We start from the raw sequence: 24,941 nt of genomic DNA, 5'->3' as shown, positions 1-24,941 counted from the left end.
TGGACTCTATCGCCCCCATCCGAACCAGATCAAAACTGCCGCGTGGAAAATCACGTCCTGGAAAAAAAAATCATGCTATGATTGGCATAATCAATCATTTAATGACTCATTCAGACCAAATGAAAGGGTTCAAATTACGTTTATTTTTTATTATTACTTTCTGTAGCTGGGAAAAAATGAAACCAAACAAATTGGAACATCATTTTGTATTATGCATAAAGGGATGAGAGGGTTACGCTTGACAGTTAACAGCCCAAGCTACCCTAAATAGCAAACAGGGTGGTTACTGGTGGTCGGTGTTGAGTTGGGGTTCTGGGGGCCAACTTCAGTTACTGCAGTGTGTATTGTTTTTCATAGTTCTCAATGATGGCATCTGATCTAGCACTGAAAATAATCTCAAACCATTTTGACAACCCATATGTTCATTATTTATAAGCCATTAGAGAGCATATGGAACTTTTACAGAAGTACAAAACAAAACTGAAAAAGGAGTAGGAGACTGTAGTTGAGGAAGAGAAGAAGACACATTATTATTATAATTTTTTGAACAGGAGCACTGTTGTAAATCCAGTTACCTCACCACAGGCCTGTTTGGAATACAAGTTATTGGTCCTGATGCCAACCAAAAACAATTAACGAGGGATTTCAATATTAGACATTTTTATTCTCTCCTCAGTCTTTTGTACATTTCAAATTTGTTAAAATTCCCCTATAAGTTGCTTTAACAAACCCAGCTTCAACATATGGCAACCAGAAACCTAAACTTGAGATGTCCCAGAGCATGTGACAATACCTGCAATCGGTTAACTTTCATCCCCAGATGAGAACATTCTGTAAAATGACAATGTGTCATTGATTGATACAGTAGGTTTGAGCATATTAAACCAATTGAAATATTATCCATATTCAATTACTTTTTCCAGACCAATTCCAAAAATTATAATGATTCTAGATGACTTAACTTTTTCAGCCAACATATGGAAACTTTGATCAATTATAAAAAACAAAAAAGCAATTCACTGATTCAGAGAAATCGACAATCAGTGTAAAACATATAGAACAGATGTAATCAGAACACACCTGTGATATTGACTCTTGTGATTCTAGAATCTTGTCTTCCATGGAAACAATTTAGCATGTAATTCAAGACAGACTATTATACTATTGGTTCTCTTTACAGACATGTTATTACAAATATGAAGGGACAACTCAGAATGGAATAATAGAAAACCAAAGCAGTCTTCAGACAAAAATATAGAGATCCTCTACTTGTTTTGCTTATGTCAAACATGTGTGGAGCAGCTCTGTCAAATTGCAAATACAGATGTAGGATCTTAATTTGAGCCATTCTCCTACAGCAGGAACAGAATCCTGCAGCAACAGGAAATGTGAATTATAATTAATGGATATTTTTGTAACGGTTGATACAATGTTCGTAAGGGAAAATCTTGAAATTACAAACTTTAGAAGCTTTTTTAACATTTCAGATACGCTGCAAGTTGCAAGAAAGTTCTCCTGCAACAGGGTGATCAAATTAAGATACCATATCTGTAGATGAAGAACATGCATGGGAAGGAAAAATGTTTTACTTTATTTTCTAAAAAGTGTATGAGGCCAGTATAAATTGTTCAGTTGTTAAAACCAACATCATGACAGGAATTTCTCATTTATACATCAGTTCCCAAACATATCCAATAATTTACTGTAAATACAAACAAATTCCAAATGAACTGCTACTGAGGTTATGTACTGAAAACATCATTGCTCAGTTCTTTTAAACTTAAAGAGAATGTTTATTGGAGATCATATTTTTTGTCTTTCAGCTTTTTTAGGGTACTCTTGAATATGAACAGTTCCAAGTAATTTCACCTTGACCACACCCCAACAGTTTGTCTGCATCTCATTCGCTGAGTCTAAGATGACAGAGGGCCTATCAGCTCCTAGATCCATCCAATAGGTAAAGAGCTGTCCATCGTTTCCATGGTAAGACATCAACACGCAGTCGGCAGAAGGCCAGCATAAGTTCTTGAGAGAAAAGCAACATTCTCAAGCCATCATAAACTCAGACATCATGGCTGACAAACATATGGAAGGAAGCCCTTTATGCATTTCTTGTTTTGCTCCGGTGTAAATCGCTCTTTATGCACACTGATCAAACATCGGTGAGCCTCATGAGAAACAACAGACTTGAAAGAGAAACAAAAACACTAAAACATTTTTTTATTGAGAATGCTTCCCCTCAAAAGTTTGGAGGCTGCGTTTCCACAACTGTCCTCAGGGGGAGGGGGAGGGGGGCTGTATTGTTGGCATTGACAACAGTAGATAATGGTTATTGATAATGGTAATGAATGAGATTATTATTTCCATGTGTTAGCTGTCTGGGAGATGGGGCGCGATGGAATCATGTCCAGGAGGTACTCTCTCTGGCGGGCGTCCACTGTGGACGAGGTCTTATGGACTGACAGACTGGGGTTCACATAGGCCATGGTCACACCTGCAGAGAGAGGGGAGAGGTCAGTCTCTGACGAGGAGAGTGCACGGAGCATAATACCACACACACACACAAGAGCACGTACAGATGCACAAAACCACACACGTGTAAATAACATTGATCCCAAAGCAGAGAAAACATGGACTAACTCTACTCTAGGGGGAGGTGAGGTGAGCTAGCCATGGAGTCCAAGGAAAAACCCAGCCACCAGAAGGACTGAAGCAGGAAGGAGGAGACAGAGCATTGAGGGGTACAGAGAGAGAATCACAATTGCATAGGTCCCTCCTCCCCTCTGACCTTCTCCTCCAATGGATTTTGAGGTGAAGAAAGAGGATGCAATGAGTATGCAATTGAGATTCTCCCACAGAGAAGTGAGATGCAGAGTCCAAAAACAATCCCTATCCCATTGGCTTAGGAGTAAACATTATGGTGATGACTCCACCTAGGAAGCTCCAGTAGGTTTAGACAAGCTTCGGACATTTTGTTTACACCTGTTTCCCTCAGATCAGCAAACACCCAAAGGGAAGCAACTAGTAAAATGTGCTAGGTGGTGTTTTTGGACTGGGACAAACGTTCAGTGTGTAGAGGTAGAAGCTGTGGGCAGTGTGGTGTGGTGGGTTGGTTGGTTGGGGGCCCAGTCGGTATTAGAGTCTACCTGTGTTGATGTTCTGCTTCCTCCATGCAGTGGCTTGGGCGCTACCTCTGCTGCTGTTCCCACTGGAGCTGCCCTTTGAACCCTGGGCAGCGGGGCGCACATGGGCATGCTTACCTGGCCGGCTGACCAAGGCCGCAGCGGCCACAGCGCTCTGCAGCTGAGAGGAGGAGGAGGAGAAGGAGTGGGACACGCCCCTCACCCCCACCGATGGGATACCGCCACGGGAGAGCTGGCCCTGAGGGCTCTGGGGGAAGGGAGAAAGAAGATATAGAATATTGAGTGACAAGAACAGACCACACAAGCCAAGGGAACCATACTCTCTGTATGTAGGAGAATCTTAGAACCGTCTGTATTAAATTGAATGTGACAGGGCCTGGAGTGGCTCCGGTGGTGATGTGACAGTTTCAGGGAACTGTTGAGAAGTGTCTCACCCCTACCTGTTTGATGTTGGAGTGGTGGCGTGCAATGCTCTGTCCTCTGTTCTGCTGCTGGTGATGGTGATGGTGCTGCAAAGAGGAGACCCTAGCCTGGGCCTGAACCTGCTTCAGCTGCTGGGACATCAGATGCTCCGCCTTCACCGACGGAGAGGAGGAGGAGGAAGGGGTGTGAGAGACAGGGGAGGCGGTCTGCTGGAGGATCCGCTGCTCTATCTCCTGCTCCTGCTGCAGGGCCTTGACGAACGCAGCCTTCAGCCTATTGGTGTGCTCAGCCTTTAGGGCTTTCTTCTGATTGGAGGACATGCAGTCAGCACAGAGTATGGTCCCGCCCTTGGCCTTGTCCTGCCTCCAGCGACAAGTAAAGTCGGTGCTACACTGGATGCAGGTGAAGGGCTCTTTGATGGCAGGCTTGACCGGGGGCAACCCTGTTTTAGCTGAGGAGGACAGAGGATGAGTGGGATTAGACAGAACAGGAGAAAACTGGTTTCAATATGAAGCCTAATGATCAAATACTACTGGAGGAAACCCATCTGACAGTATTGTGCTGTTAGGGTATGACCTCTCCTGGTGAAGTGATATTATTGTGTAATGAAGTGTCTGTGAGTGTAAAATATGTGTTTGTGTAACTTTGATGATGGAATACTGTAATTTAATAGTGTTAATATCAGCAAAATGTTTTGTACCGCTAGTGATGGTTTAGTAGTGATATACAGTGATTATAAGAAGTGTAGCGAGCTTGATAATAACAGTGTAGCGAGTATGATAATAACAGTGTAGCGAGTATGTTAATAACAGTGTAGCGAGTATGTTAATAACAGTGTAGCGAGTATGTTAATAACAGTGTAGCGAGTATGTTAATAACAGTGTAGCGAGTATGTTAATAACAGTGTAGCGAGTATGTTTATAACAGTGTAGTGAGTGTTTATAACAGTGTAGTGAGTGTTTATAACAGTGTAGTGAGTATGGGGTGGGGCAGAGGAAAGGGTTGGGAAACACTGGTATTGGGTCATTTAGAGTTAATACCAGTGTAATAGGTACTGTACCTCTCATCATGGAGTCCAGCAGGTTCTGCACCACGTCCTCCAGGCCCACTAGGTAGATGAACTCGTTGTTGGCTGCCGAGGGCAGGAAGTTGAGCTCTGGGGCGGGAGGCTTGGGAGGAGGAATCTCCAGAAGGGTCTTCTCCAGCTGCTTACGCAGGGCTAGCTTCGCCGCAGCCTGACAGGCAGCAGGAGAGTCGTTCACGTTGACCACAGACACACTGCTGTTTCCAGACTGGGAAGAGATAGAAGAACCCTTCATGTTGGTTGGAGAGGCCTGGGAGAGAGTGGGATGAGGACCGGATGAGAGGGAGAAGGAAGGAGGGAAGGGATAGACAAATAGAGGAGACAAGTGGGGAAAGAAGGTATCCAGGTGAGGTTTGAGGTCAATCATTTAAAAAAACTATTTTTGTTTTACAACAAGACAGATCAGATTAATCAAAACTGTTGTAAATTCAGGTCTATTCTCTAGAGGAAAGTTAGCTAAGCTTGAGCGGTTCAATATACCCAAAGTGTGAATGCAATTGGATTGATCAAATCAAATCTGCAAGTCTCAATTGCACCACTCTATGATCCACTAGCCTAGAGGGGAGAACATCATCTCTACTTGCCATTTTCAATCTATATCAAGTGCAAGGCTGCCTCATGTGCACCACCTGATCGCAACGATAACGTTGAAAACAATCATGCATTTAATCTTTCATCAACCATATCTGTTTTATAATGCACATTCAATGCACTTATCGTCAAATAATAACTACTACTACTACTACTACTACTACCTTCCTATCCAAACTTCTCAAAATTATTGTTAATTGCCAAAAGGATGTAACTAATTATTTAATTTAGTACTTTGGTTCTCCATATTTGTTTTTTTAAATCACTGCTTCTCAGAGTCTGAACCACCCCCCTGGAAAATCCTTTAAAAATACTGTTTTTCATGTGTTTTGTGTCATTTTTGGTCAACTGATGAAACTAACACCGTACAAATTCAAGACTATTTAATCAGTGTTATTTCCTAATACAATCTACACAGGATTTTGTAATCATCAGGTGTTGCATGGGTGTAGTTTTGGCTTGGCTGGTGACATCACCAGGCTCTATAAATTAACAAAGTGGAGGCAGTTCTGGATTTCATGGAGATTTCGGCGCCAGTGCAGGATTTTTTTTTTACGTAGCTGCTGCCCAGTAGTGATGTGACGTTTGGCTCTTTTTAATTACTTAGATCTGTTCAACTCGTTCAGTCAAAATAACAAATATTTAGACTCATTTTATTCAGTAATGCCAAGAGCATGCAGAACCCCCTACTGGCAAACAATTAAGTAAGAACTCGGTATGTTTCATGATTCTACAAGCCTCTCATTCACCATAGGGGCTTATTGTAGCTGTCATTTGTGACAGACTTCTAAAAAAAAAGTGTCCATTTGTGATATCTAAGTATACAAATAAGATTATTTAGTTATAGCTTTGAAAATAGGTCTAATTGTGGCCACAACCAGACTAGATTCTGAACAACTCTTTGCGGAATGTTCTCGGCTTGACAATCGTGAGAGATTAGCACAGTATGCAAGCTGCAGCAGCCATCCAAACGAATCGTTCTTAAGTGTTGAGTAGAGGCATGTGTTTGTTTTGGCTCTACAAAGCTGTGTTCATCGAATAACATTCAATAATCAATTAATTGCATTAACCCTGGTCCTCAAATTCATTATAATGTGGGCACATAAGCTATATAAAAAAATTATATTTGTGTTTGTGGATGAATTTACTTATGCTAGATGCCTTTCATGGTGTTTTAGCACTGAAAACCATTATGCTACGTTTTGCCAATTGAAGAAAATTCAAAAAAGCAGACAAAAACTCTATAAGGACTATAAGGATGCCTGCCGTGTCACTTGAATAGTGTATAATAGCTCATTTCAGGTTACATATCCCTCCCATTAGGTCCCTCCAGGCTGGTGGATTGATCCACACCACAGATAAAAGAGGAAACCCAGATAGTTCACAGGGGGTATAAATCTGAAGAATCTATTTAGAACCCAGTCACCACCAAATATGGTGATGAAGGGAAGTCCATTGGCGGGCAGAGGGAGGGGATGGAGCTAGATGAAACTGGGCCGACATTCTGCTGATTTTCTAATCAATGAAAAATCAGATCTCAATAGTTTTCTGTTCCCAAAAGTACAATATTTTACGAACGAAGTGCACTAAGTTTTGTAGACTTGACGCTTTGCAAAAAAATGGGTGTTTATAAGCAGTGCAAGGCCAAATTGAGTTTTTGCACACGTAAAAAGTAGACGTTCCCTGATGAAAATATGCAATTAAATGCTAAGATGCACCAATGGGATCGAGCTTGCAGGTGCTTGGCTCTGCCCACCTCCTTGCTTGTTCTGCCCACTGTGCTTCATTTGCTCCCATTGGAAAAGACACAGATTAACTATCTTGGGTTAATTCTATAATCTTTGTCCACACTGTGGTTATTGCACCGCTCTGGTGCTCTCCCCCTCACCTCTCATACCAATCCAAGACATTCATAGCCAAATTATTGCTTGAGAAATAGTTTGTTTATTTTTAACCATTTTAATGGAAACCTATTGCAGTAAGCGACTTATTTGTTACCCAGAAATGATTTGTTATCGAGATAAACCTCTGACCCACTTGTGAGATGTTAACCAGCAGGCTGGCATTGTTGACGTTGCCCACCCTGATGAGGCTTGACTGCATGAGGCCTCTCTGGGCCTGAGAGCCGGGTACGTTGGCCCTGGGAGCCAGCAGCAGAGGAGGGGGGCCAGAGCTCCCTGAGCCAGACCCTGACAGCTGCTGTTGCTGCTGCTGCCGGAGAGACTGGATCTGCTGGGGAGACACAGCGATTGGCTACCCGGGACACATGACACATGGGGGACAGGGGAGTGAGTGGACAGAGGAGGAGAAGAGGGACAGGGCAGGGATATAGGGGGCCAACATAGGTCAGACAGAGGACATATAGGAAAGGGCAAGGGACAGTCAACAGAGGACAGAACAATTATAGGGACAAAGCAGTGATATGGGGGGAGTGTGGAGAGAAAGGGAGGGAATGAGAGAGAGAAAAGAGAAAACAGGTCAGCATAGTCTAAGACACAAAACTCTGTCATTTTGAGTATTGATATCAGTAGATTGTGGCGTGTCTTACCTGTGCCCCTCTGACCAGAGGTGGCATGATGATCTGGGAATTGTGGGAGCCATGTTTGGAGGAGATCTGCTGCCCTCCCCTCACCAGAGGAGGTGGAATGACTGTGCCTGAACTCCTACCTGACACCACCTGGGGATAAAATTAAACGATGCAGTAAACAGAAATCTGGTTAAGATGATAAACTTGTGTGTGAATTAAAGCTTGTTTGTGTGAGACAGATGACCGACCTGCTGGGAGCCTTTGCTGGCTGCGATGGATCCCCGGATCAGAGATGGAGGAGCCGCAGAACCCGACAATCCTGAGGGCTGTGGAACAAGACAGAAATGGACAGAATGAGCTGTTTGTCTGTATCAGAGTGTCTGTCAATTTGTAAGTGTAAAGAGGTATGCATCTGGGTGAATGTATTTGTGTTGGCCTGTGTGGCTTTGTCTATATTTGTGTGTGTGGGTTTGTCTGTGTGTGTGTGAGACTGGGATCTGAACTCCAATCTTCCGCTCTGGGAAACCAAATTCCCTCGTGGGCGAGGGAGAAACACTGATTTTAAGTGGCAACCAGGGCTACCTCATCACGATAGAGTGAGTCCAGCTCACCTTGGCTGCATGTGTCCATACCTTCTGCAACACATCCTTCTGTATCTGGCTCTGGCGTAGTTTCTTCAGCAGCACCAGCTTGGCCTCCTCCAACCTCAGCTCCTCCTTCAACTGTTTGATGATGCGATCCCTCTCCTCTGGCCTGCTCTTCTACACAGACAACAGATAAAGACAAGTTAGACCAAAGAGAGAAAGACCGGTACAGCATAAAGAGAGACCAGAGCTTCAATCCACAAAGTGTCTCAGAGGTAGAGCGCTGATCTAGGATCTGTCTGTACGTACGATCTTCTTCACGTACAATATAAAAGTTGAAACTGATCCTAGATCAGCTCTCTTACTCAGAGCCGCTTTGTGGATAAGGGCCCTGGGCCCGGACGAGTTATGAGTGCTGATCTAGGATCAGAAAACCATAGAAAGAGACTGGTATGAGGAATATTATGGGAGGGTGGTATTGCTCTTTCACTAACCATGAGTAGGACTGTGTCCAGCTCCTTGAAGTGGTTCAAACCGTTCATCGGCGGACTGCAGGAGTCATTATCTGATAGGACAATGACATCATCATCATCTGGGGACGGGGGACACGGCTCCCTCTTTATGGCCCTAATCGAAGGAAGAAGAAAGGGGTTGATATTTACATTGAATTTAATCTGAAAAAGGTGGAGAGAGGTGTAGTAACCCATGTTGTCCACAAGATGGTAACAAGAGTACATTCATAATAATATCTTCTATAGTTTCACTTCTCACGAAGTTGCACTTCAACAATAAGAGATATAGGTGGCACCTGGCTAGCCTCTTACAGGTGGCACCTGGCTAGCCTCTTACAGGTGGCACCTGGCTAGCCTCTTTCAGGTGGCACCTGGCTAGCCTCTTTCAGGTGGCACCTGGCTAGCCTCTTACAGGTGGCACCTGGCTAGCCTCTTACAGGTGGCACCTGGCTAGCCTCTTACAGGTGGCACCTGGCTAGCCTCTTACAGGTGGCACCTGGCTAGCCTCTTACAGGTGGCACCTGGCTAGCCTCTTACAGGTGGCACCTGGCTAGCCTCATAGGCTTTATGTTTCTGTATAAGCACTTTGTGACATCTACTGATGTAAAAAGGGTTTTCTAAATGCATTTGATTTGTTAAAGAACGGGGGTCTTTTGGGACCGAGGGAATATATTGAAGAGGGTACAATTTGGATCAGTTCTCTGTTATCTACAGTGTCCAGTATCAGACAACTGTCCTCAGAAATGGCCCCCTTCTTACCAGGAAACATAAAGCTGTGTTGACATGATAAGGAGTAGGAGGAGACTGCATTATAAACTCCTCACACCTAGACTAGCGGTGTCTCTACTGGAAGGCTACCAGTTTATATCTGTTGTATGTTAGATGTGTGTGGGCCAGTGGCTCAACACTAGTCTAACCACATTCTATTTGAGTTTCATTAGCATCAATGAAATGTATTTTTTTGCTGTAAACTTGTATTGATATGAATTACTCAGTTGACAGTGTGACGTAGTCATTTACTAATTCCAGATTGTAAAGACAGATTGTAAATTCTCAAAAGTGGGCATTAATATAATATTTAATGAATAAGGAGGGACAACCAGCCTCCTCCTCAACACCTTGAGTGTCTTCTTCCTCAGGGTTTAGCAGCACCATCACCACTTCCTGTGGATTAATCACTCTTCCAAAGCAGGTCACATGACCCTCCACTCAGGCATCATCACGTGACCCTGCCTCTCACTCTGCCCCCCTCCCCTTGCTGTTCCTTCCACAGTGAAAACCATGGCAACAGCTAGTTGGAACCGGTTTATGACACACAGGCTTCATTTCGTTCAGGGGAGTTAAGGGCTCTCCAGTGATTTCACAGTTTCTCGCGTTTCAAAAATGAAGCAGCACAAAGTACACAGAGAGCTATGCAAACAAAGCTCCACCCCCTTCCCCTCAAAAAATTTACAAAATAATGTTTATCTAATTGATCTCCCCCTTGCCCACACCAAACCGATTTAAAAGACTTCTGTCAGAACCAAATTATAAAATGTTTTGATCATTGGGGGAAACTGATCTGAAGTCAGTTTCAAATGGTATAGAGTAAATGCTACTACTAGTACTAGAGTAAAAGGAGCTGATCTCACATCAGTTTTTAAGAGAATAAATACAGTGTTCTCACCCTCTAGAGGTGCTCATGTCCAGAGCCTGCTCTCCTGTCTGGACCTCCACTTTAATGGTAGCCTTCACCTCCGTTGACGTCATCATGCTGCTGGCCACCTTCGGTTCTGACCGCACAGTCTGGTTCTGCCCATCGAGATGCATCTCACTCTTCACAATGACCTGGTCACCGCAGTCATTCCGCTCAGTCCAGTTCTCTAAGTTCTGTTCTGACTGTTTCGGTGCCTGGTCCTGCTCTTGCTCTTTTGCCGGGTGCGATGGTAACACTAACGGTAATGTTAATCGGGGTAGTTCTGGTTCCGTTGCCTTCTCAGGCTGGACCACAGGCTTGACCAGAGGTTTAACCAGGTCCTGGTCATCCTTCGTTGTTTCAGGTTGTGGTTCTGGTTGTGGTTCATTTGGGCTCTCATGATCCTGGTCCGGAGCTCCAGTCTCGGCCTCGTCTAGTTTGAGCTTTTTGCTGTCAGACTGAGTGGGAGGTGCTTCAGAATCATGGGGTGAGATTTCCCTTCCCAGCGCCCTCTTCTGGCTGCGTGTCTGACGAACAGCCTCCTCAGACATCCCCCTACAAAGATAAGGAGAGAAGAAGACTTGGTCAGCCATTCACTGGAATAGACAAAGCTGACATCAATAGATAGTCAAGCAGAATATAGCCTCTGACTAGGGTGGCTATAGCTGACCTCAAATCAGTTGTAAAGCATAATGTGTATAGACCTTGGACAGGCATCGCTGACCCTGAAGCAGTTACTGAGGACAGAGACAAAACATTAACGCCAGATTCGGTCCCTCTCTATGAAGCTAGGTGGGCAACAGATGTCCTATGGGACAGAATGGAGTAGGAGACTTACAGTACATAGCTAGTTCTCTCTGTCACTGCGACTGATGGCTAAGGGATTGGAACACACATGACCACCTTGGTGCCAGCTACACAGATGCTAGCTGCTCTTAATCCCTGCCTCCCGTACACACACACACACACACACACACACACACACACACACACACACACACACACACACACACACACACACACACACACACACACACACACACACACACACACACACACACACACACACACACACACACACACACACACACACACACACAGAGACAAACAAGGAGTAGAGAGACTTGACCAGACAACACGAGACTGTTCGAGATGCTGCAAGACTAACCACAGTCATACTGACAGACAGATAGTAAAGTGAGGAGTTGTGTTCTGTGTCATACATGCAGTAAACAAACAAATTGAACACTCAGGCCTCTCGTCTGCCCAGTGACGCACGGCAGGAAGCTACGACTTTGGAAAAAAACGACCACATTTACACTTTCACCAGGGGACACTTTTCAGCGATACACACAGCACCCACACATTGCCCCCTCCCCTTTCAATTTCTCAGAATAGTTATGTCCGCGAGTATGCAGAGCACACACACACAGCCGCACTCATTACTGTAGTTGGGCCACTCACACACATCTCATCTGATAAAAGAAACCTGACAAGTTTTTTTTTTTTTACCCATCTGACATCACTAAGGCACATATGACCCTTCCCAGGATTCATTGGGACACACAAAGCACTTTTCCTAAGAACCCGTTTAAACCGGTTGGCAAGTGTGTGTGTGGTTGAGAGTGAGGCTGAAGCAGGTTAACCCTTTGAGGCCCGGAATGAAAACTCCACTCCTACACTGACAGATTATTATTTGAGACGGTTGATTTGATTTAAAAAAAGCTTATGACTCAATTTGGCATAAGGGTCTGCTATACAAATGAATGGAAAGCGGTGTTCGGGGGAAAACGATACTGGACTGACGATACTGTAAAAATCAACAAGTGTGCGGTTAAAACCGCCAAAAACCACATCTCTTTCCACAGGGCCGTGGGGTGAAATAGGAATGCAGCTTGAGCCCCACCCTCTGCAACATCCAATGCCCTGACAACCCCCTGACTTTTCCCACATTTTCTTACAGCCTTATTCTAAAATTGTTTTTGTTCCCCCCACTCAATCTACACACAATGCTCCATAATGACAAACCAAAAACTGGTTTTTGGCAGCGATTACAGCCGAGGCTTCTTGGGTATGACGCTACAAGCTTAAAACACCTGTATTTGGAGAGTTTCTCCCATTCTTCTCTACAGATCCTCTCAAGCTCTGTCCGGTTGGATGGGGAGCGTTGCCTGTGCAGCTTTTTTCAGGTCTCTCCAGAGATGTTCGATCGGGTTCAAGTCCAGACTCTGGCTGGGCCACTCAAGGACATTCAGAGACTTGTCCCGAAGCCACTCCTGCTTTGTCTTGGCTGTGTGCTTAGGGTCATTGTCCTGTTGGAAGGTGAACCTTCGCCCCAGTCGTAGGGCCTGAGAGCTCTGGAGCAGGTTTTCATCAAGCGTCTCTCTGTATTTTGCTCCGTTCACCTTTCCCTCGATCCTGACGAGTCTCCCAGTCCCTGCCGCTGAAAAAAATCCCCACAGCATGATGCTGCCACCACCATGCTTCACCGTAGGGATGGTGCAAGGTTTCCTCCAGAAGTGACACTTGGCATTCAGGCCAAAGATTTTAATCTTGGTTATCAGACTAGAGAATCTTGTTTTATCATGGTCTGGGAGTCCTTTAGATGCCTTTTGGCAAACTCCAAGCAGGCTGTCATGTGCCTTTTACTGAGGAGTGGCATCCGTCTGGCCACTCTACCATAAAGGCCTGATTGGTGGAGTGCTGCAGAGATGGTTGTACTTCTGGAAGGTTCTCCCATCTCCACAGAGGAACTCTGGAGCGCTGTCAGAGTGACCATTGGGTTCTTGGTCACCTCCCCGACCAAAGGCTCTTCTCCCCCTGATTGCTCAGTTTGACCAGGCGGCCAGCTCTAGGATAAGTCTTGGTGGTTCCAAACTTCTTCCATTTAAGAATGATGGAGACCAATGTGTTCTTTGAGACCTTCAATGCTGCAGACATCTTTTAGTACCCTTCCTCAGATCTGCGTCTCAACACAATCCTGTCTCGGAGCTCTACAGACAATTCCTTCGATCTCATGGCTTTGTTTTTGCTCTGACATGGACTGTCAACTGTGGGACCTTACATAGACAGGTGTGTCACTTTCCAAATCATGTCCAATCAATTGAATATACCACTGGTGGACTCCAATCAACTTGTAGAAACATCTCAAGGATGATCAATGGAAACAGGATGCACCTGAGCTAAATTTTCTATCTCTTAGCAAAGGGTCTGAATACTTCAGTAAATAAGGTATTTCTGTTTTTTAATGCATTGGTTTTTGCCTTGTCATTATGGGGTATTGTGTGTAGATTGATAAGGGAAAAATGAATTCAACCCATTTTAGAACAAGGCTGTAAAGTAATAAAACGTGGAATAGGGAAAGAGGTCTGAATTCTTTCCGAATGCACTGAATATACTGTATATATCAAAGAATTGGCGAGAGCACTAGAACAGTCTGCAGCAACCAGCCTCACCCTACTGCAATCTGAAGTCAAATGTCTACTGTTTGCTGATGATCTGATGCTGCTGGGCTCCAGAGTGGGGCAGCGGTCTAAGGCACTGCATCTCAGTGATAGAGGCATCACTACAGACCCTGGTTTGATCCCGGGCTGTATCACAACCGGCGGTGATCGGGAGTCCCATAGGGCGGCGCACAATTGGCCCAGCGTCGAACGGGTTAGGGGAGAGTTTGGCCGGGGTAGGCCGTCATTGTAAAATAAGAGTATGTTTCTTAACTGACTTGCCTAGTTAAATAAATGTAAAACAAATACAAGGAGGGCCTACAGCAGCACCTAGATCTTCTGCACTGTCAGACCTGGACCCTGACAGTAAATCTCACTAAGACAAAAAGAATGGTGTTCCAAAAAAGGTCCAGTTGCCAGGACCCAAAATACAAATTTAATCTAGACACCGTTGCCCTGGAGCACACAAAAAAACTATACACACCTCTGCCTAAACATCAGAGCCACAGGTAACTTCAACAAAGCTGTGAACGATCTGAGAGACAAGGCAAGAAGGACCTACGCCATCAAAAGGAACAGAAAATTCAACATCCCAATTTGGATCTGGCTACAAATACTTGAATCAGTTATAGAACCTATTTCCTTCATGGTTGTGAGGTCTGGGGTCCGCTCACCAACCAAGAATTCACAAAATGGAACAAACACCAAATTGAGACTGCATGCAGAATCCTGCAAAAACATCCTCTGTGTACAACGTAAAACACCAAATAATGCATGCAGCGCAGAATCGGGCCAGTTTGGTGTTAATTATCAAAATCCCGAAAAGAGACGTTAAATTCTACAACCACCTAAAAGGAATCAAGTCCCAAACCTTCCATAACAAAGCCCTCACCTACAGAAAGATTAACCTAGAGAAGAGTCCCCTAAGCCAGCTGGTCCTGGGTCTCTGTTCACAAACAGACCCCACAGATCCCCCAAAGAGCAACACAATTAGAACCAACTAAATCATGAGAAAACAAAAAGATAATAACTTGACACATTGGAAAGAATAAACAAAAATAATGAGCAAACTAGAATGCTATTTGGCCCTAAAGAGAGAGTAAACAGTGGCAGAATACCTGACCATTGTGACTGACCCAAAATTAAGGAAAGCTTTGACAATGTAAAGTCTCAGTGAGCATAGCCTTGCTATTGAGAAAGGCCGCCATAGGCAGACCTGGCTCTCAAGAGAAGACAGGCGGTGCACATTGCACACAAAATGAGATGGAGCTGCACTTCCTAACCTCCTGCCAATGTATGACCATATTAGAGAGACATATTTCCCTCAGATTACACAGATCCACAAAGAATTCGAAAACAAACCCAATTTTGATAAACTCCCATATCTACTGGGTGAAATACCACAGTGTGCCATCACAGCAGCAAGATTTGTGACCTGTTGCCACAAGAAAATGACAACCAGTGAAGAACAAACACCATTGTAAATACAACCCATATTTATGTTTATTTATTTTCCCTTTTGTACTTTAACTATTTGTGCACATCGTTATAACACTGTAAATAGCCATAAAATTACATTTTAAATGTCTCTATTCCTTTGGAACTTTTGTGAGTGAAATGTTTACTGTTCATTTTTTATTATCTATTTCACTTGCCTTGGCAATGTAAACATCTGTTTCCCATGCCATTAAAGCCCTTTGAAATGAATTGATAGGGGGGAGGGGAGATGAAAGAATTAAAAAGAGGGAGGAATGAAAACGCCCAACATACTGATGCATACTCATGTCTGCTGTCACCATGACAACTCTGCACAGAACTCTGTGGGCACTGACTAGGTAGTAAGGCCTACAAGGACCAGCTCACCCTCCCCAAATCCTAAACTCATCTATTAGGGCCGAAAACGCTAAACTGACTTCAGATTGGTGTCTGGAGGAAACGTCATCCTATTCTTACAGTGCAATGTCATGATCTACAGTGTAGTGGATGTTAACCCTATGAGCAGCAGGTCCTAGGGTAGTTCAGCTTTTTAACAGGAAAGGTCAGGATCTAAATGACTTAATGGCTGACATATATCAGGTTACATCTCCATGGCAGCTCACACACACACCTCTAAGGCACCCACACAAAAATCTACCGAGATGACTTGTCTGTGACATTGTCCCTTACGGATATAAGTATTGATAAATCAGTGTTTCCCAAACTCGGTCCTGGGAACCCAAAGGGGTGCATGTTTTGGTTTATGCCCAAGCACTAAACAGCTGATTAAAATAATCAAAACTTGGTTACTTGAATATTTGAACCCCCTTGGGGTCACGAGGACAGAGTTAGGGAAACACTGATAGATCCATCTAGCAGCAAGCTCTCCCTCTTTGCCACACACAGGAAAGGCCTATATTGGCATGATCTGAAAATCTCACCATACTGTACCTCCTCTAATCACTAAAAAGTGTGTGTGTGCCCAGGCAGTATATGTTAAAGGTCGACCGATTAATCGGAATGGCCGATTAATTCGGGTCGATTTCAAGTTTTCAAAACAAATCTGAATTTTTGGACACCGATTTGGACGATTATTTATTCATTTATTTTAGATTTTTTTTTACACCTTTATTTAACTAGGCAAGTCAGTTAAGAACACTTCTTTTCAATGACGGCCTAGGAACGGTGGGTTAACTGCCTTGTTCAGGGGCAGAACGACAGATGTTTACCTTGTCAGCTCGGGATTCAATATTGCAAACTTACAGTTAACTAGTCCAACACTAACCACCTGCTTTACGAGGAGCCTACCTGTTACGCGAATGAAGAAAGAAGCCAAGGTAAGTTGCTAGCTAGCATTAAACTTATCTTATTAAAAAAAACAATCAATCATAATCACTAGTTAACTACACATGGTTGATGATATTACTAGTTTATCTAGCGTGTCCTGCGTTGCATATAATCGATGCGGTGCGCATTCTCGGAAAAAGGACCATCGTTGCTCTAACGTGTACCTAACAATTGACATCAATGCCTTTCTTAAAATCAATACACAGAAGTATATTTTTAAACCTGCATATTTAGCTAAAATAAATCCAGGTTAGCAGGCAATATTAACCAGGTGAAATTCTGTCACTTCTCTTGCGTTCATTGCACGCAGAGTCAGGGTATATGCGATAATAATAAACGTTCTGTTTTCGAAATAATAGTTTCCGGATTCGACCATATTAATGACCAAAGGCTCGTATTTCTGTGTGTTATGCTATAATTAAGTCTGTGATTTGATATTTGATAGAGCAGTCTGACTGAGCCATGGTAGGCAGCAGCAGGCTCGTAAGCATTCATTCAAACATTTTGCCAGCAGCTCTTCGCTATGCTTCAAGCATTGCGCTGTTTATGACTTCAAGCCTATCAACTCCCGAGATTAGGCTGGTGTGACCGATGTGAAATGGCTAGCTAGTTAGCGTTTCAAAAGTCACTCGCTCTGAGACTTGAAGTAGTTGTTCCCCTTGCTCTGCAAGGGCCGCGGCTTTTGTGGGGCGATGGTTAACGTTGCTTCGAGGGTGGCTGTTGTCAATGTGTTCCTAGTTCGAGCCCAGGTAGGAGTGATTAGAGGGACGGAAGCTAAAGTGGGGAGAACAAGTATTTGATACACTGCCGATTTTGCAGGTTTTCCTTCTTACAAAGCATGTAGAGGTCTGTAATTTTTATCATAGGTACACTTCAACTGTGAGAGACGGAATCTTAAACAAAAATCCAGAAAATCACATTGTATGATTTTTAAGTAATTAATTAGCATTTTATTGCATGACATAAGTATTTGATACATCAGAAAAGCAGAACTTAATATTTGGTACAGAAACCTTTGTTTGCAATTACAGAGATCATACGTTTCCTGTAGATCTTGACCAGGTTTGCACACACTGCAGCAGGGATTTTGGCCCACTCCTCCGTACAGACCTACTCCAGATCCTTCAGGTTTCGGGGCTGTCGCTGGGAAATACGGACTTTCAGCTCCCTCCAAAGATTTTCTATTGGGTTCAGGTCTGGAGACTGGCTAGGCCACTCCAGGACCTTGAGATGCTTGTTACGGAGCCACTCCTTAGTTGCCCTGGCTGTGTGTTTCGGGTCGTTGCATTGCTGGAAGACCCAGCCACGACCCATCTTCAATGCTCTTACTAAGAGAAGGAGGCCACGACCCATCTTTTTATTTATATATTATATATATATATATATATATATATATATATATATATATATATATATTAATTAAAAATCCTACAATGTGATTTTCTGGATTTTTTCTTCTTCTATTTTGTCTGTCATAGTTGAAGTGTACCTATGATGAAAATTACAGAACTCTCATCTTTTTAAGTGGGAGAACTTGCACAATTGGTGGCTGACTAAATACTTTTTTGCCCCAATGTATATAGCTTGTGATGTGGTCCTTCTGTGGCTCAGTTGGTAGAGCATGGCGCTTGTAACGCCAGGGTAGTGGGTTCGATTCCCGGGACCACCCATACGTAGAATGTATGCACACATGACTGTAAGTCGCTTTGGATAAAAGCGTCAGCTAAATGGCATATATATGTAACACCTGCCAAAACAGGGCATTACCATGGCACTGGGTGTATGTATACATATCAGCATAGAGACACACCATTCTGACTCTGAATGGGATTTAGCCCAAAAGGAATGTAACCATGACAACAAACTGACAAAAAAGCAAGTAATCTTACCTATGGAATGCTCTCTGTCTCACCAGGAGACAATTTCTAAATGATACCAACTACGATCAACTTCATCACAGACCTTAACCATCTGGAAGTCTACAGCTGGGTCTTTCATACAACAGTCAGACAAAAACACACTATTAGGCCGCTGCACAACCACTACCGGTCAATAGAAACAGTGTCTAAGTCTGCAACCCTCCATATGTTTTCTGTTTTTTCTTTATTGCATATCTTAAGGGTAGGCAACAACACATCTGCCACACTGATCCACAACAAGGGGGCCCCTCAGGGGTGCGTGCTTAGTCCCCTCCTGTTCACCCATGACTGCATGGCCAATTATGACTCCAACACCATCATTAAGTTTGCAGACGACAACGCTGGTAGGCCTGATCACTGACAACAATGAGACAGCCTATTGGGAGGAGGTCAGAGGCCTGGCAGTGTTGTGCCAGGACAACAATCACTCCCTCAACACGATCAAGACAAAGGAGATGATCGTGGACTACAGGAAAAGGAGGGCCATGCACACCCACATTCTCATCAACGGGGCTGTAGTGGAGCAGGTTGAGTGCTTCAAGTTCCGTGGTGTCCACATCACCAACAAACTATCATGGTCCAAACACACCAAGACAGTTGTGAAGAGGGCACAACAATCCCTATTCCCCCTCAGGAGAATGAAAATATTTGGCATGGGTCCACAGATCCTCAAAACATTCTACAGCTGCACCATGGAGAGCATCTTGACTGGTTGCATCAAGGCCTGGTATGGAAACTGCTCTGTCTCCGACCGCAAGACGCTACAGAGGGTAGTGCATACAGCCCAGGACATCACTGGGGCCAAGCTTCCTGCTATCCAGGACCTCTATACCAGGAGGTGTCAGAGGAAGGCCCTAAAGATTGCCAAAGACTCCAGCCACCCTAGTCATAGACTGTTCTCTCTGCTACTTCACGGCAAGCGGTACCGGAGCGCCAAGTCTAGGTCCAAAAGGCTTCTTAACAGCTTCTACCCCCAAGCCATAAGACTACTGAACAGCTAATCTGCTTCTCACCGTTTAATATCTATGCAAAGTCACTTTACCCTAACCTACATATTACCTCAATTACCTTGACTAACCTGTACTCCCGCACATTGACTCAGTAGAAGAGGTCGACCGATTATGATTTTTCAACGCCGAAACCGATTACTGGAGGACCAAAAAAAGCCGATACTGATTAATCAGACAATTTTTTTGTTTGTAATAATGACAATTACAACAATACTGAATGAACACTTATTTTAACTTAATATAATACATCAATAAAATCAATTTAGCCTCAAATAAATAATGAAACATGTTCAATTTTGTTTAAATAATGCAAAAACAAAGTGTTGGAGAAGAAAGTAAAAGTGCAATATGTGCCATGTAAGAAAGCTAACATTTAAGTTCCTTGCTCAGAACATATGAAAGCTGGTGGTTCCTTTTAACATGAGTCTTCAATATTCCCAGGTAAGAAGTTTTAGGTTGTAGTTATTATAGGAATTATATTACTATTTCTCTCTATAACAATTGTATTTCATTAACCTTTGACTATTGGATGTTCTTATAGGCACTTTAGTATTACCAGTGTAACAGTATAGCTTCCGTCGCAATGAGCCATATATTTAGTTTTTCTAAGTGGCTCCCATTTTGGCTGTAGTGTTTTCATGCGCGTGGATGAGAGCGTGTTCTTTGTTTATCTCCGGGAAAGACAGTAACGATTCTCATTCTTAAATTTTATCGTTTAGTTACGTATTAGGGTACCTGAGGTTTGATTATAAACGTTGTTTGACTTGTTTGGATAAGTTTATTGGTAAGGTTTGGGATTCATTTTGTATGCATTTTTAAGGAGGGAAACCGGTGGATTATTGAATGAAGCGCACCAGCTAAACTGAGTTTTGATGGATATAAAGAAGGACTTTATCGAACAAAAGGACCATTTGTGATGTTGCTGGGACCTTTTGGAGTGCCAACAGAAGAAGATCTTCAAAGGTAAGGCATTTATTATATAGCTATTTCTGACTTGTGTGTCGCACCTGCCTGGTTGAAAAATGTTTTTCACGCTTTTGTATGCGGGGTGCTGTCCTCAGATAATCGCATGGTGTGCTTTTGCTGTAAAGCCTTTTTGAAATCTGACACAGGGGCTGGATTAACAAGAAGTTAAGCTTTATTTTGATGCATAATACTTGTATTTTCATTCATGTTAAATATTTATATTTCTGTCATTTGAATTTCACGTGCTACAATTTCACCGGATGTTGGCCAGGTGAGACGCTACCGTCCCACCTGCCCATAAGAAGTTAATAAATGTATTGTATAGTGTGTGTGGCAGGCTTACAATTATGGCAAAACAACATTTGAGAGTGCGCTGACCCTGGTGCTAGAGGGGGTAGGCAGCTGTAGGTTGAATGTTTGAAGGGGTACGAGACTATAAAAAGTTTGGGAACCACTGCTCTAGATCAACGATGGGACTGGCTCAAGCCAAAATAAGGCTCTCCTAAAAACCATGTAATCTTTGAAGATAACAGACACACAGGGGGACTGAGACCCTTCTCAATGCATCAATACATGTCTAATCTGCTCTTTCAGACTAGATTATAGGCCTACATTAAGACAAAACAACATGTGTTAATAACCCTTTGTGCCGCCTAAATAATATGGTCGCATACACATATTTAGCAAATGTTATTGTGGGTGTAGTGAAATGCCTGTGGTCCTAGCTCCAACAGTAATTAGTGTAATTAGTGTGAGTGGCAGATCTTCCAAGGCTTAGCCATCCCTGTGTCTATGTGGAGTCAGGGCCGACGTGTCCTTACACAGAGGAGACAAAAAGCAGGCCTCTCACACCATAGGCTACAAACACCCTGTTAGACACCACTTGTGTTAACCTATGACCCATGGCCTGTTGGACAGGACAGGTGGTAAAAGGTCATAGAAGAGAGAGACAGAAAATGTGTAGTATTTCAATGAGCTGCTTAGATGAGCTTTGACGGGGCTACCTCTCTAGGATACTTGAACTTTCTACACCGATCGCTAGTGGCTGGGTTTTTCAGAACTGTGCAATTCAATGGTTTACTTTGGGCATCCGTTTGTATGCTGCAAACAAACTACAGAGAACTGGTCTAGAATTTGAATTGTTGGCATCAGCGCATTTGCCTAACAAAATTTACATAGGCTAACGGCTATTGAGTTCAGAACCAGTAACACACACACACACACAAATCCACAAGGATAAGTGTTTGTTTAGACAATGTAATGAACGCCTGGGAGTGGGACACAGTAAAGTCAATGCCACTTTGAGCAGGGTTCCAAACACAGGGGTGCCAATGAGTGTAGCCTAGAGTGTCCCCTTGACACAAATAATGTCACCTCCATAACTGTTACAAACGTCAACAACATGGACAGCAGATCTCTCATGTTATTAAAAAATATTACCCATGGCCCTGCCCACTACCTTTAGGCCATCCTGAAGAGACCATATGTAATTGGAACCCTTGCTGTTGTTGAGGAAAGTTTGCATGACCACTTCACTGGTAACGACAGGAGACTGACTACGGAAGACTGACGACAAACAGTCTCCATCATTCAGGATTGCTTTACACAGAAGATAATTCTCTCTTCAGTTTAGGACTACAGGCGCAGCCGCGGGACGATGTTTAGGGTGCTGCAATTTTTTTCCGCAGCACACCTGATTTTTAAGGGGGGGTACTGGAGCATCCCTACTTCCCTCGGCTATGCCAACAGGTGGTTTGTTGGGGCGGCAGGTAGCCTAGTGGTTAGAGCATTGGACATGTAACCGAAAGGTTGCAAGATCAAATCCCGAGCTGAAACATCTGTCGTTCTGCCCCTGAACAAGGCAGTTAAACCACTGTTCCTTGGCCATCATTGAAAGTAAGAATTTGTTGTTAACTGACTGGCCTAGTTAAATAAAGGTCAAATTTACCACTAGGCTACATGACGCCCCTTACATTAAATCACAGGAACAGACATTCTTGGAAATCAACATGAGTGAATTGTTTGGAGCTGTTACTCAACCCTATAAAGTGAATGTTAGGGATGCAATCACAAAGGCCAGAGAAGGGCTTACAAAGACTCTGCTCTGCCACTCTCCATCCAACTCTACATTACTATGCGGCCAGAATTTCTCACCGGCAATGTGAGGACACCTATAAGGTCCTCTTGACTAAGCGCACCCCCAAAGCAACCATGTGACATCACATTGCAAAGAACATCCAAATCTATTGTTCTGATGAACAACTGATTGTCCTGTTCCAGAACCTTTATGTTTCTATTTTTTTGCCACACGAGAAGTCCTAACAGAAACCAGAGTTAGCACTAAATTAGACAGATAGACTTATCATGCAAGCCATTTCCATAGGATAAAATATGACCTTGTTGCATACTACTTGGTTACACATACCTAGGGGTCAGAATTTCCTGTGTCGTGATCTGCCCAGGAAAAACTCAGGACCCAAGGAACCAGCATAGGTACCAGTCACTGACAACTCAACTCACTGATCTCTGTAGCTACATGCAGTACAGCACAAAGTAACAGAGGCTGGCTCAGAAACATTTGCAGGGCACTGCACCAGCCTATACATACCGCTAGGCTGGAGAAAATAGTGTGTAAATGTGTGTGCGTTCAGCTTTAAGAGGAGGAAGACCATGGTCGTCACACAGAAGTAGGAAGATTACCAGGGACTCTTAATCCAATACAGTAGAACCTCCATTAAAAACAATACAAATACCGAAAATGCAAACTCGCCCCTTTAAAGACCAAACACAGCCCATGCTTTATTTTGACCGGCTTTTCGTAAGACCACGGCTAAATGGAGGAAATAGCTGGCATGTTTATAAATCGCACAACCATGAAAATAAACTAGCGAGCTAGCATAATGCCAATTTATCATTAGCACTCGTGCCATCTTAGCTACCTGTCCAGATATTTGTTTGGCAACAAAGTGAAGCACAATACACGCACTTTACGAAACCGTAACTTGGTGCATTTAAATTGCTAGCAAATAATTAGCTTGCTACCTAAACTTTTTTTTAAACAAAAACAACAACAACCAGGTACCCGGACCAACAAGACAATGAAGTCACGTTAGCTGAGGCTAGCTTGCTTTTGGGGTGGGGAGAAGATGGCCAGCGGAAAACTGTAACTCCAACACTGGCCAAATGTCTCAGCTAGCTAGCTAATATATATAAATATATATATAAAATGTATTAACTACATGTTTTAGTAGTTCGTGATTAGCTATCTTCGCATTGGCAAACTACCTGGGTTGTCAAAAGGCTAACGAGCCAAGTGCTGCTCTAAAAATAATTCTAACTCCCAGTCCAACGACAGAACAAACACTCGACAATCCGATTCAGATTGACTGTCTCTGTTCGGTCGACTCAACTCAAAAAATATACTTTCGAAGTGACATTATTAAAATACTAAATATCTTCTGACTATGTGTAGTCATAACAATAAAGTCTGGAGATGCGACTTCTATAAAACGTATGCACCGCCCTTCCCGTTCCCAACCGTAGCTTTTGCTCTGCGGAGAAGTGCTACTTTTCAACAGCCCATCAGCTTCTCTATCGTCACAGATAGGTGGAGGAAGAGGAGCTGGCTCGCGACAAGTCCGAATAAAAGGCTTCCCTCAATCCACTTCCACAAAAAAACTTCGGGACACCTCAATCAACTTACTCGGTCGATTCGACAGCGATCCGTCGACTGCGGGTCGTCCAAGGTATTTAGGATGACAATCAACTCCGATAATTCGATGTTATTTAAAAATCCAGGGGATACCCTCTTTTTTTCTGCCCTCCCCGCTACCGCCTCTGTTGCCAAATAATGCGCTTCTCAACACACATGGAGCCGCGGCGTCACCGCAGTGGGCATGCGCGCTTCAGCACGCCAGGGGGACCAAGTGCACGTCTTCAACCACTGATCACCAAGGGGCAAAGCAGCACAACCATGCCACGGTCCCCGAGGTCTTGTGGTTGCTTCTTGCCTAAAATACAAGTAACAGCTGATCCAGGATCAGGATGATTTTTAGCATAGCGAGGAGGAATAAGGAGAACGGATCCCAGATCAGTTGCCATAGACATGGGTCTGAGGCTGAACCCTATTCACGTGCACAGTGGATATGGTAGATGCCATATATCTCCTTGTCTTTTCATAACAGGTCAGAAGACAATACAGAAGCAAAGTGTATCAACATCAGCAGTATCAATACCATGGT

The 24,941-nt window shown here is 43.6% G+C and overlaps 1 protein-coding gene across 6 annotated transcripts; it reads right to left on the bottom strand.

The window, feature by feature from the left end:
* Window positions 1–123: 123 nt before the first annotated feature.
* Window positions 124–24,659, bottom strand: LOC118401796 (transcriptional repressor p66 alpha-like). 6 transcript variants are annotated; one of them, XM_035799396.2, is made up of 11 exons: window positions 24,404–24,659; window positions 10,531–11,094; window positions 8,847–8,979; window positions 8,380–8,529; window positions 8,017–8,094; window positions 7,790–7,918; window positions 7,279–7,494; window positions 4,627–4,900; window positions 3,584–4,017; window positions 3,261–3,390; window positions 124–2,494 (listed from the first exon to the last, which is right to left on the bottom strand). In XM_035799396.2, exons 2-11 carry the CDS (start codon window positions 11,088–11,090, stop codon window positions 2,358–2,360), a joined length of 2,241 nt encoding a protein of 746 aa, XP_035655289.1. In that variant the 5' UTR covers window positions 11,091–11,094; window positions 24,404–24,659; the 3' UTR covers window positions 124–2,357. The 6 variants fall into 6 exon arrangements, with proteins under 6 accessions (XP_035655289.1, XP_035655285.1, XP_035655286.1 ...); XM_035799392.2 differs by having other exon boundaries at window positions 3,147–3,390; window positions 7,279–7,473; window positions 24,404–24,658; XM_035799393.2 differs by having other exon boundaries at window positions 3,147–3,390; window positions 7,279–7,470; window positions 24,404–24,658.
* Between the last annotated feature and the right edge of the window lie 282 nt (window positions 24,660–24,941).

The sequence above is a fragment of the Oncorhynchus keta genome, chromosome 23, assembly GCF_023373465.1.
Source record: "Oncorhynchus keta strain PuntledgeMale-10-30-2019 chromosome 23, Oket_V2, whole genome shotgun sequence".
NCBI lineage: Eukaryota > Metazoa > Chordata > Actinopteri > Salmoniformes > Salmonidae > Oncorhynchus > Oncorhynchus keta.
This window is presented reverse-complemented; position numbering and strand designations above follow the sequence as displayed.

Excerpts from the sequence above, each read along its gene's own strand:
- LOC118401796 (XM_035799390.2), bottom strand. The coding sequence starts at position 11,090 with ATGTCTGAGGAGGCTGTTCGTCAGACACGCAGCCAGAAGAGGGCGCTG. Across the intron at positions 7,495-7,789 it reads CTCTGGTCAGAGGGGCACAG|CCAATCGCTGTGTCTCCCCA; the intron begins GTAAGACACGCC and ends TGTCCCGGGTAG. Across the intron at positions 2,495-3,146 it reads GAAGCAGAACATCAACACAG|GTGTGACCATGGCCTATGTG; the intron begins GTAGACTCTAAT and ends CTCTCTCTGCAG.